Source organism: Akebia trifoliata, chromosome 3 (assembly GCF_017979445.1).
Source record: "Akebia trifoliata isolate Shusen 1 chromosome 3, ASM1797944v1, whole genome shotgun sequence".
NCBI lineage: Eukaryota > Viridiplantae > Streptophyta > Magnoliopsida > Ranunculales > Lardizabalaceae > Akebia > Akebia trifoliata.
Window position 1 is genome coordinate 52,528,289 of NC_141377.1, and position 13,337 is coordinate 52,541,625.

At 33.2% G+C, this 13,337-nt stretch overlaps 1 protein-coding gene across 2 annotated transcripts; it reads right to left on the minus strand.

Annotated features, from left to right (window-relative positions):
* On the minus strand, positions 1 to 5,008 carry LOC147407891 (putative serine/threonine-protein kinase WNK6). Of its 2 annotated transcripts, XM_086436664.1 has the most exons (7): positions 4,342 to 5,007; positions 2,570 to 2,607; positions 2,181 to 2,408; positions 1,870 to 2,090; positions 1,621 to 1,778; positions 1,124 to 1,517; positions 1 to 1,042 (listed from the first exon to the last, which is right to left on the minus strand). In XM_086436664.1, the coding sequence occupies exons 1-7, from the start codon at positions 4,447 to 4,449 to the stop codon at positions 231 to 233; spliced, it is 1,959 nt and encodes a 652-aa protein (XP_086292790.1). In that variant the 5' UTR covers positions 4,450 to 5,007; the 3' UTR covers positions 1 to 230. The 2 variants fall into 2 exon arrangements, with proteins under 2 accessions (XP_086292790.1, XP_086292791.1); XM_086436665.1 differs by lacking the exons at positions 2,181 to 2,408; positions 2,570 to 2,607 and having other exon boundaries at positions 4,342 to 5,008.
* Positions 5,009 to 13,337: the final 8,329 nt, after the last annotated feature.

Below are 13,337 nucleotides of genomic sequence, written 5' to 3' on the forward strand. Positions count from 1 at the left end.
AAAAGGATACGTGGGTAATGTTATTATAAATTACTAGTATGGTATATTACAAGAGCTAACCATTGGAAGTAAACTAGATTCTGAGAATCAAACCAACTTTCAAGTCTGTCATTATGATTTCAAGCCTATTTGTTAATCAAATCAACAAAAACCTAAAAATAAAAAATTTCAACACACATCACAAAACAACTTTTCAAGTACAAGACACTTCAATTCCTCAAAATTTCTAGTTAACGAACTCTTTGCTGCTTCTTGGTGAACCACCTCCTTCTTGCTCCCTCTCGCGCTTCCTCCTTCATCATTGAAAGCTCCCTAAACAACTGGTGATATTGAGAATCAATCGCATCGAGCTCCAACTTTAATCCCATGTTTTGATCCTTGTCTGCTAAGGATAAAGATGAATCGCTTGGCAAGCTCGAAACATTAGAAACTCCACATGATTCGCTAACTGACATGTCCAAGTTCTTTGCAAGTTTGTCCCCACCATAATCTACAACCCCAAAGTCCATTTCTGAGGCATACCCACTCAAACCCCCACAGCTTTCATCAACACCATATTCAACACATTCTACTCCTCTATCGTTATTAGTCACTGAGCCGATTATAGCAGTATATTCAGCCGATATCTCTGAAATAATTGATGCTTGAGAATCTTTATCTTCACCAGAAGAGGTACGATAACCATGAAACATTACATCGTCATAATTTTTACACAACATACCTTTGTCAACTTGTATGCAACCTATATCACGGCTTCCTGCATCGATAGGAACACTAACTGGGTCTGCATCCCATGAACCCCTCACCAAGTTGTTGTTTATGAGCATCGGAGACTCTACATATGGGCTTCTTGCTCCACCCGAAGAATAATCATGTGAAGGTTTCCAACCGGGTACAAGTCTCATTATCAAGGAATCAATAAACTCAGCTATAAAACCCACATCTTGATCTAATAAAAAATTTTGTTCGACCATCTCACTGGCTATCGAGAGTGAAGTATCACAATCAAGGTAAAACAGAAAATGGATATTCCTCACTTTAGCTGTTCATTACACAATTCAAAAAATAAGATTATGCCAAACCAAGCACAAAATTTTTAAAAATTTGGTAAAATTTTACTTACTAAATGAGTAAGGAGTCCATAAGGTCAATGATATCGAATTGTTATCAGTCTTTTCTCCATGCAATCTGAATTCGTTATTCTTATGTGTCTTCCAAAATTCCAAACTCGGTAAAGGTGGAGTTCCATTGCTGTTTGCTGTACTAATGGAAAGTTTCTTAATGTCATGATCAATGTCCATGGAAAGAGGTCCAGATTTGGTAAAATTTAGTGGTTTAGGTACATGGATGGATAGCTGTAAAGGATCACGAATGAGCTCCGGATTGTCATATTGGAGGAATGGATCTTTCAAGAGCTCCTTTGCGGGCAATCTTGTAGATGCCGGAACTAGACATTTCTCAATAAATTGCCTGACTAAGGGGTCATTCACTTTTCCAAGGGACGATGGTTTTATTCCCTACAAAAGAACACATTGTAGAGTACATCAAATGTCAATCCAAAAGGAAAAACATTTCATCACCTATGATATAACATTAGACCAATAAGAGATAAAAACATACCGAGAAAACCTTCTTATAAATTTGAGCTTGGGTTTTGCATTCATTGTACGGATATTCAAACGTAACCATCTCTAAGATGCACATTCCAAATGAATATATGTCAACTAGTTCATTGTATTCCTCATCGTAAAGCTCTGGCGCCATAAACTCGAGAGTACCTAAGGAGGAAAACAAAAGAATTAGGCTCTTTTTAAGTTGATTAACTTATATCGAATTATGAATAATACATTCACGAAAGTTGAATGTTACCAATGAAAGTTCGAGCAGTAGGCTTCTGCATAACAGTAGCCAACCCAAGGTCTCCAATTTTAACCTCTCCATGGTTTCCATTAATAAAAATATTGTCACATTTTAAATCTCTATGAAGAATAGGTGGGTTTTGACTGTGAAGGTAATGTAAACCTCGGAGAACCTGTATTGCCCACTTCTTTATGGCCTTCATGTCAACATGTTTATGCTTCTTGCGATATCTATTCAAAAGGAGTATAATTAAATTTACATGCAAAAAGAAAAACATATATATATATATATATTTATACTATAGAAATCAACGAACTTACTGCCTAAGACTCCCAGACGTGAATAACTCGGTGATCATGTTGATGGTTTTATTTTTATCATCAACCCATGAGTGGTAAAATTTGATAATATTTTCATGTTTCACTGATTTCAGAAGATTTACTTCTGAATATAATCTTTCAAGGTGTTCTGGTGACTGCAACACAATGTCAATTTCCACTTGGCTCCAAGCTACTTCTATCCCATCAACTTCATCAAATGCCTTATAGCTACATATATGGATTAAGAACCCAAAGTAGAAGACTTTCTTCAAGTTAATAATCATCTCTACGGCTAAAAATCAATAACTCTTGAAAAAAAAAAATCTCAATCAACAAAAAAGAAAGATCAATATACAACAAAAAGAAAGATAGTATCTTCCAAAGGATACACAGTCTTGAATGCTCCACTGCCCAAAATTTCATTATACTAAAAAAGAAAAGAAGAGAAATAATTACTAAATTAATAAGACAAGAAATGAAGAAGAAGGATGATGAAGAAAATAACAATAAAAACAAAAACAAAAAAACTCCATCTCCTTAATAAGCAAACAAAATGAAGGTTAAAAAATGATCCATTGTAGAAATAATAATAATGATAGGCTGGTGTTATAGAAATGGGGACCCCAAGACTATAATAAAAAATGGTAAAACAGTGTGTTTCAAAAGAAAATTTGGAATTTAAAAACTTGAATTAAAAACCTTTATATTACACTGTTGTTCTCAAAAAATGTTCAAACAATTATGTTTTTTTTTTTCCTTCTAAATTTAAAACCACTATATTTTTCCATGTTTCAATAAAGGCCAATTATAGAACTAGTTAAAAAGGAGCATACCAGTTAAAGTGTTCTAAAAAGAGCAAGAGGAAGATCCAAAAGAATGTGGATTGAGAGGTAGTGAGAGTGGATATGAACACTTGACTCAGTAAGAGAATATGACTTCGTGGGATTTTGGGGTTAGAAGAAACTTCAATGACTAGGGAGGTAAGCTCTTTACAAATAGAAGTGGAGGAGTTTCATTTTCAGCAAGGGGAGAATAATCATTAGATTTGGGCTGGGAGCCTGAAAGGTGTTTTCAGCTAGTTCGACGTATTCGTCCCTTCTTGAGGGGAATGTGCATTCAGTTGCAGTCCCTTCGGCAGCAATTTGGGGGCCTAAAGCGCCACCTAAGATAGCTTTCATCATGTGGTGTGCTATTCAGGAGAAAAATTCTTACCGTGGATCAGCTCAGGAGTCATGGTTTTGTGGGACCTAGCATGTATATATGTGTAGAGAAGATGCAGAAGCAGCAAACCATCTTCTTATCCATTGCCCAATTGCTCGGTTCATGTGGAGTGAGGTTCTAGACTTATCTGGGGGTGGAAGGTTGCATGCCAAACACAATTTTTCGTTGTTCACCTCTTGGACTGAGTGGGGAAGAGACTCTAAAGGATCTAAGAGGCTACTTTGGAGTATTTTCTTATTTGTCGTCTGTTAGGGTCTTTGGAAGCAGCAGAATTTGTGAGCGTTTGAAGGGAAGTCTGACCATTCTCACGTGTTGCTTTTTAATATATTTACCCTTGTATTTTTCAGGAGTAAGGTGCTTAAAGAGTTCAGAGGAGTTCTTTTCAATGACTTTATGGGAAGGGGTTTGTAACTTCGGAAACTAACACTTGCAAGAGGGACTGTCTTTTGTTTTGTTGGTCATCTCAACCACTTCATTTAATTAGTGAAATCTTGCTTATCTAAAAAAAAAATTGGATTTAGAGAGAATTGAATGGAGGTATGGGATTCATCCATTCAGCTGACACCAAATTTCTGGGATAAGGTTTCGATGATGATGATAATGATATCTGAAAATGTAAAGCTGTAAACAGTAAAATGGGTGTGTAGCGCAGGGGGCATAGTATATCAGATAACATTGCGGGGATCTGGAATTATCGTCAAAATGGCCATTTCGTTACCACTACATCCGTTATGTTAAAGCATGAATGAAGAAAGCTACTTGTAAGTTGCAACCCATAGTTCTTACTTACAGATAGTAGAACAGATATGTTAAATAGGAACAAAAAAGCGAAAATAAACAATAGAAAAAGACCTAATCGAATCATAAAATGGAGATTAAAATTCAAATTACAAACATTTAAATCATTCAAAAACGAATGCAGAAGATAAAAGTCAATTACCCTAACATATCGACCAGTGGGATCTTTCTCGACGTAATCAACCTCAGGAGAATCCAATTTCCTCACTAGCTCATTCAACTGAACTAACATTTCATTCTCAGAATTCATTCTGAAAATAATCCAAACAACTCCCACAAAGTAGAAAAAAGATCCAATCTTTCAAAGCCCTCGTTCCACTCCAATTGAAATCAAACGAAGCTTTTCAGAAAATGTCTCGCATGCAATTGAATAAGGATCGAATGCCGATCGCAGACGGAACCGGCATTCGATAACAATGAAGTCTGATAAATCCAAATCCATAATCCCACCTTCCATAACATGTAATTCATTCATCCTCGCAGTCACACCAACCCCATAATCCAGATCGCAAACCCATTTTTTCCCCCAAAAAAGTAGAAATCTGGGGACAAAAAGTTGGATTTTTTTCAAAAGTTTTAGAAACCCTAGAAATCAAACCCCATTGATTAGGTCGATGATGATGAAAGAACAACAGTTACAGAGAATAGAAATCAAATGGGTTTCATCTTGGATTCAAAAGAGAGAAACTAATTGAATGAATTAACACTAATCCATTGAAGAAATTAGGGTTTGTGTGGGTCAATTGAGTGAAAAAGAAGGAATGAACAAACAGTTGTTTGGTTGATTTTGGGAAAATTTCTTCAACGACAACGAGATCGCTTCTCCTAAAATATCGAATTTTTAGGATTGGACCGGAAACCGAACCCGGTTTGACTCAGTAGATCCGATCCGAACCAACTCTATTTCGAACCTCAATTAAAAGATAATACATATATTTTGAAAATAATTATTTTGTTATAATTTGGAGTAGTGATGCCAAAATACCGTTTCATATTATTATTGCAATCATTAAATTTAAAATACTAATAATTCATTAAAAATATGAAAACAAAATCGAACCAAACCGGACCTAGATGAGTTGACGCGTTCTAGCAGCAAAATCAACGCTTCCAATAATGGTTCATACTTGGAATAGTCTTGGGGGAGTTTAAAAATATAAAAAGCTATGAAGACTTGAATACAAATGATGAAACTAAGCCAAGTGTCAATGAATGGGATCCAACTTAGCAAAATTCAATGATTTTTACAGTATTATTAATATTAAATTAATTATTTTATTATTATACCATGTTTTTGCAGTCAAAATCCTAAATTATAATAATGTTTAAAATGTGGGTAATTTGACCTAGTCAAGTTTTTGACTCGATAGAGATACCTCGAAACCTCATTTTAACTTAGAGTCGACATACATTTGGGAACAATTGTAAGCTCTTTTTTAGATGCGTATCCCCGTAGATAGACGGCCCTAGTATCGTATTTGGGCTTGTGCCTGGTCCATATGGTTTGGCCCACACAAATTTTGCCAAATAAGTCAAGAGGCTTTGGGGGATCAATAGTAGGATGCAACTTGGTCTGGTTCAAACCGAGAATCAAACCAAACTGATATCTTTGGGGTGGTTTGGTTCGGTTTAGAACAAGTTGCGGTTCGATTCCAAATTATAAAAATACAGAACCGATCAATTTGATTCGGTTCTCGGATCAAGCTAGTATAGAGCTGAATCCATATGCAATAAATAAATATGTATATAATAATTATTACGAATTACTTTAGTTGTTAGGACATAGATTAACGATCTTTCATTTATTATAGGACTTTTATTTTTATTATTTATTTATTATTTTCATTAAAAATGTTACAATTTATATAATATTGTCAACCCATAGAACTGAACCAAACCGACTTTAATTCGATCTACGTTAGTTTGGTTCTAATGGAATTTGGTTCGGTTTCAATTTGACCTCAAACTGTAATCGATAGGGCTTAAAACGGTCAAGTTTGGGTCGGATATGAGCATGACCATATCAATATTTGAATTTTCTATCCGGATCCTATTAGTTAAACATATATTCGAATCATTTTGTTGTCATTAAATACACATTCGAATCCGAAGGAATTAATTGATTCGGATCGGTTGGGTTGAATCACTACAAATCGTCAAAAGGTGACTTGACCTCAAGACCTCTTCTTTTTTTAAGATAGACTTTGACTACTACATCCAATAATTGTTTATTAATAAATGATAACTTGAAAATACAACTTACAAAGTAATATCTCATTTGGATCTTAGCAAATATAGGAATGGATCCGTCTCCAACTCGAGTCAAGGGACATCAACCTATATTCGACTCATATTTTAATTGGGATATACTTAAAGGAACCAAACCGTTAAATTCAGATTCCGATCACTCAAATTTTGAATCAAATCCGACCCATTTTAACCTTAGGGATCGAACACATGATTAAAGGCAAGCCCCTGCTAGTGTCTTACCAATCCTATGCTCTTTTGTATAAGTTCTCTTATTTAAGGGCATTATGGTTATTTAAATACAATTTAAGAATATAAAAAATGACTTCTCACCAAATGATAATAACTTCTAGAAATACTTCTCCAAAAAATAATTTCTTATTATAATCACCAAAACAATGATAATATGTCATAGCCAATTTTTTTATAGAATTAATTAATTCCATAGAACTTCTTGAAAGCATATCTTCTCAAATGAGCCCTTATTATTTTGTGGTATTTCTTCAAGATATTATGTTTTTAATTCTTTACTCTCAATCTTCTCAATTTAAATCAACAGATCTTCATTGTAATAGATTACGTGTGCTGCACATATGTAGAATAATAAAACATAAAAGGAAACTTATCAAAGTTACATGTTAGGTCAATGTATGAAATAAACAAGAGAAAGTAGATTCTTAATTAGAAAATGATTAACAAGTTATAAAATCTTTTGGAGTTAATGTGTCATAATGTTTATCTTTGTTATTTGATGTATTGGGAAAAAAGAAAGGAAAATTAATAAAGGTTTATTGTAAGATAGAAACAAAACAAAATAAACTATTGATAGAAATGGATGTGAAGATTATAAAATCTTTTAGAATTAATGTAACGTATTAATTACACTTCTTGTATGATGTGTAAAAAAAAAAAAAGATTTAAAAAGGAAACTTATTGAAAATTACATGTTTGGCTCAATGTAGGGATGTAAGGTCCACTTCCCTGTTAATCTAGCCCAACCCGATGAGCATGAAATAAATATAATATTGATAATAATAAAAAATATTTGACAACTTGTAAGATCATTTAAAATTAGGTAAATGTTGAAGTAACATTAAAATGGATATTGATTCTCACATTGTTGACGTGGATGTATGTACGAAACCATTGATGTTATTCATCAAGATACGAATGAAAAGCATCAATGGCTATGTGTGCACCTCCACATCAGCAATGTGAGAATCGATGTCTATTTCAATGTTACTCTAGCACGATTGTTAAAATTAATGTATCACATTAATTATGTGTGTTGCATCTTGTGATTGAAAAAAAAACTTGTTGGAGAAAAAAAGTAAAAAAGGAAATCTATCAAAGATTACATGTTTGGTTCAATGTATGTTACAAATAAAAAATAAATTATAACTAGAAAAAGATTTGATTTTTTTGTAATTAATATATTATATTTAATGAAAAACTTTTCTATATAAATCCCACCTAGGATTGTAGCATCAAGCATTGTATCATTGAGGTCTTTGTTTGATGTGCTAATCCTTTTGCTAAGGAGACTTATCAATTTTGGTGGTTCTCAAAGCGGATCGCTCCCCTTTCTCTTGAATGACAAGTGTCAGTACCCTCTTGGTCTACATTGTGAGTTTGGTGGTCTACATTAGGTCATTGCTTGAAATAGGGAAGTCTCCAGTTGTAGAATCATGTAACAGTGGTGGAATTCTTGTTGACTTGGGAGTGTTTGATTTTTTCTTTTCATGCAAAAAAAAAAAAAAAAAAAAAGTTTGTTTTATACCTTTGATGTATAAATATATACATCATCGCAGCATCCATTAATCTATAGATTATAACAAAAATATTTTCAATATACACATTCAAATCACCAAAAAGTTGCAAAATAGAACTTGATGGATGCCGATTCAAGTGATATAAAATTGGGGTTTTTTACTAAATATAATTTTATTGAAAATGTAATAGTAAGTTATCATCCACATTCCTTCATTTCTAAAGACAAATCAGTTTTCCTTAGCTATTATTTGTGGAAGAATGTAAAATACCTTTTTCTTTATAAGAGTACTCTTTGCACACCCAAAACATGGGCTGCTAAAATTCAGAAAATTCACTCAATCCCCCAACTTCTAGTGTTGGATATTCTCATTTTGAAAGACCTAACAAATGTATTTTTTTCCATAAACTCTTTTTTTTTTTTCTAGGCAAGTAAGCTTGGAGAAGGCATTTTTTAACTAGGTCGTGGTGTCAAAAAGGGATGCTAAAACCAGTAAAAATTGAGATATCCAATTCAAATAAAGCTACATAGGCCAAAGCTAACAGGTAATAATTGAGATACCAACAAATAGACATACATTAGAATTAGTGCAACCAACAATACTGTTCATTTTCATCTCCTATTAAGACTCCTTCCTAGTTTCCACAGGTACACCTTCTTCCATGTTATCAGGGAAGCTAACCAAGCAGCGGATTATCTTGCTTCCTCCCAAGACTCTATGGATTGTTCTGAAATAGATAGTGGAGTTCTCCCTTGTAACCTCGGTTCTATCATTGATAAGGATCGTAGGGGTTTTCCTTTCTTAAGGCTGTAGCTGGTCTGGGTCTGCCTTAACCCTGTTGACCTTTCAAAAAAAAAAAAAAAAAAGTACTTATAACCATAGTTACAAAGTCAGAGTACAGGTTTAAAACGATAAGGATAAACTTCGAAAAAAAACGATAAAAATGAAATATATATATATGATGAAACTAAAAGATAAAAATATATATTAAAAGTTATGAAAAAATATATATATAATGAAAATTCATAAAATCAAGTTATCATCATCAAATCCCATACTTTTACATTTATTAATTATCAAATTCTATTATGTATCAAATCCCACATTTAAAAAAAGAGAGAAAATGTTTAAATTTTTGTTCCAATGGAAAAAATAGGAAAAGCAGTGAATTTTGTTACAAATGAAAAAGTCGTGTTTTTTTTATCATTTTAATCGTTAGGTATGCAAGACGTGTTTTAAACACACTTTTGTCACACACACACACGCACAAAATTTACCAATTTTTATTACTATGCTTATAACCATGTGATTCTCTTTACAGTCCTACGACTAGTCTAGTTTAAAGAAAATACCTTATAACTATCAATTGATTTCTAAAATATAAACTTCAATGCAAATAGGGAGAAGATAAAAAAGAGAAAAACACCAAATGACAACAACTTCTAAAAGCACTTCTCTATAAAGCACTTTCTTACCATAATCACCAAAACAATAATGTCACAATCAAAATTTTTATAGAATTGATTAATTCCATAGAACTTCTTGAAAGCAAATATGTCCCAAATGTTGTTTTCATATTTTTCTTCAGGATATTATGTTTTTAATTCTTTACTCTCAATCTTCTCAATTTAAACAGCAGGTCTTCTTAAGATCCATTGTAATAGATTATGTGTGCTACACACATGCAGGGAAAAAACCATAAAAGGGAACTTTTCAAGATTACAGGTTAGCTCAATATATGAAATAAACAAAAGAAAGTAGATTCTTAATTAGAAAATGATTAAAAAGTGATAAAATCTTTTAGAATTAATGTGTCACGATGATTGTCATTGTTATTCGATGTATGGGAAAAAAAAAATGAAACTTAATAAAGGTTTATTATAAGATAGAAATAAAACAAAATAAACTATTGAAATGGATGTGAAAATTATAAAGTCTTTTAGAATTAATGTAGCATATCAATTACCTTTGTTGTATGATATGTTATGTGTAGTAAAAAAAAAATTTAAAAAGGAAATTTATTGAAAGTTACATGTTTGGCTCAATGTAGGGGTGTAATTGGGCCCACATCCCGTTAATCCAGCCCAATCCAATGAGCACGAAATAAATATAATATTGATAAATAAATAAAAATATTTGACAACTTGTATGATCGTTTAAAATTAATGTATCACATTAATTATGTGTGTTGTACCTTGTGATTGGAAAAAAAAAAAAAAAAAACTTGTTGGAAAAAAACTGAAATAAAAAAGGAAATCTATCAAAGATTACATGTGTGGTTCAATGTATGATACAAATAAAAAATAAATTATAAATAAAAAATATTTGACAAGTTGTTATATTTGTTTCCTAAAAATTTCAGGGAAAAACTTTTCTATATAAATCCCACCTAAGATTGTTGCATCGAGCATAGTATAATTGAGGTTTTTGTTTGATGTGCTAATTCATTCTGTTAAGGAGACCAGTCAATTGTGGTGGTTCTCAAAGCGAATTCTTCTACTTTCTCTTGAATGACCAGTATGATCACTACCCTCTTGGTCTACATTGTGGGTTTGGCGGAGCGATGTCACGACTGTCAGAAGAGTCATGTGTTTGGACTCATTGATGGAGTCTTGATCGTTGTTCTTGGCATTTCATATTTAAAGAACAAGTTTGTCATCACTTGGTGAAGAACTGATCACTTGAAGAAATAGAGTGATGATATTGGCGGACTCTCATGGATGGGCAGTCAAAAAACTTTTTTTAGTAACTTAGTGAGGAAATTATTTTTCTTTTTAATCAACTTTGTCAAGAATTTTATATGTCAAATCGAAATTTCTAAAGTAAATACAAATTTATTTGATAATCTCAATATGATTGATTGTTGCAAGCGAGAATCAAAAATCTGTGTGTTCTCATGAATTCTTTTTGCAAATTATGATTTTTTTTCCATGAAATTGGATGGGTGTGGTTTTGGATTGCCAATTGTTCAACTTAATTGGATTTGACATTTTATCGATTTAGTTAAATTTTAGAAACATTCAACAAGAAACTTAAAAAATCAGCCCATTTCAAAATTTCTAACCCCATCAAAAGTGATTTACAAAAAATGGACGGTCCATGATTCTTCAACTTTTAAACATGGGGTTAGAAGTTTTAGTGAGGAGATTGTCCTCACCAAAAATCAGCCCATTCCGAAACTTCTAACATGTCTAGGACAAAACACGTAAGGAAAAAATGTAGGGCAAATAATATATATACAAGTCATTTTGGAGTAACATTGAAATGTTCATCGTTTCACACATTGTTGACATGGAGGTGTCCCTATATATATATATATATATATATATATATATATATATTATATATATATAGGGTCCCGTTCGCCACCCTTAGTTTTACCACACACTTTAACAAACGCGTTTTGTCTTACATGAGTTAGAAGTTTCGGAATGAGCTGATTTTTGGTGAGGATGATCTCTATGGTGAGGAGATCATCCTCACCAAAAATCAGCTCATTCCAAAACTTCTAACCCCATCAAAATTGATTTACAAAAAATGGACGGTCCACGATTTTTCAACGTGTAAACATGGGGCTAAACATTTCGGAATGGGCTGATTTTTGGGGAGGATGATCTTCTAATCATAGAGATCATCCTCACCAAAAATCAACTCATTCCAAAACTTCTAACCCATGTAGGACAAAAAACGTTTGTTAAAGTGTGTGGTAAAACTTAGGGTGCTGAACATTTCCCATATATATATATATATATAGAGAGGGTAGTGTTCAAGGGCAAACTTTTTGGCAAAACATTTTTCAAAACATGGGTTAGAGGTTTTGGAATGGACTGATTTTTGGTGAGGGTGATCTCAAAACTTCTAACCCATGTTTACCAGTTGAAAAATCGTGGACCGTCCATTTTTTGTAAACTATTTTTGATGGGGTTAGAAGTTTTGGAATCGGCTGATTTTTGGTGAGGATGATCTCCTCACCGTAGAGATCATCCTCACCAAAAATCAGCCCATTCCAAAACTTCTAACTCATGTTTTGAAAAATGTTTTGCCAAAAAGTTTGCTAAAAAGTTTGCCATTGAACGCAGGGTTAGAAGTTTCAAAATGGGATGATTTTTGTTGAAGATGATCTCCTCGTCATAGAGATCATTTTCCATGGGATATGTATAACCACAAATTTTGTGCTTGTGTCCTGAGGCAAATGATCTGTGGTTCTGTGATGGGGTGTAGAGGGGGGAGGGGGGGCATGTGTTAGAGGGGGGTGTCATATATGCATATATGAGCCGTGCTGGAGTAACATTGAAATGTACATTGTTTCACACATTGCTAATGTGGAGGTGCCCACAGAACCATTGATGTTTTTCACTCTTATTCCAATGAAAAGCATCTATGGCTCTATACACACATCCATGTCAGCAATGTGTGGAACAATGTACATATCAATGTTCCTTCAGCATTTTCCTATATACACATGGGCGATCCAAAAAATTTGTTTTTTGGGGATTGGCTCCTGAACAAATAAATTAACAGATCGGTTTCTAATCAGATTCAATTTAGTACCAATCTGATCTGAACCTGATCCATTGACAGCACCTTTTTCCAATCTGATCGGAACCGATTCACTGACAACACTTTTTTTTCCAATACATTAAGACTTAGATCTGGAAAAAAAAGTAGAATGGAGGAAGATGATTCTTTTAACCAACCGGATAAGACTAGGTTGTTTTTTTTTGGCATGAGCAGGGCTTTACGAAGCCATGAAATATAACATAAAATGAGAAAAGGGAAAGAGGGATTCATGTAAGAGGAACAATGAAATCTTGCTCCCTATCTATTTAATTATAGTTCAACAATCCAGTATTTGAGCCCTCAAAGTGCACCATATGATAGTTCTTGAAGTAATTACAGAATCCAAATTTTATCAACACACAAGTAATTTGAAAGTGACCACCAATTCGAGAGGCTCACCTGAGATTCAGAATGTCTTATTGTTGGTAGCTCTCGTAGAGTCCAAGAATACCTGAAAGGCACACCACTAAGAGAGAAAAAGGAAAAAATAGGAGGGAATGAACATCGTTTGAATAATTATTTGGCCATCATCACCATTCGACAATTTGAGTCTACAATA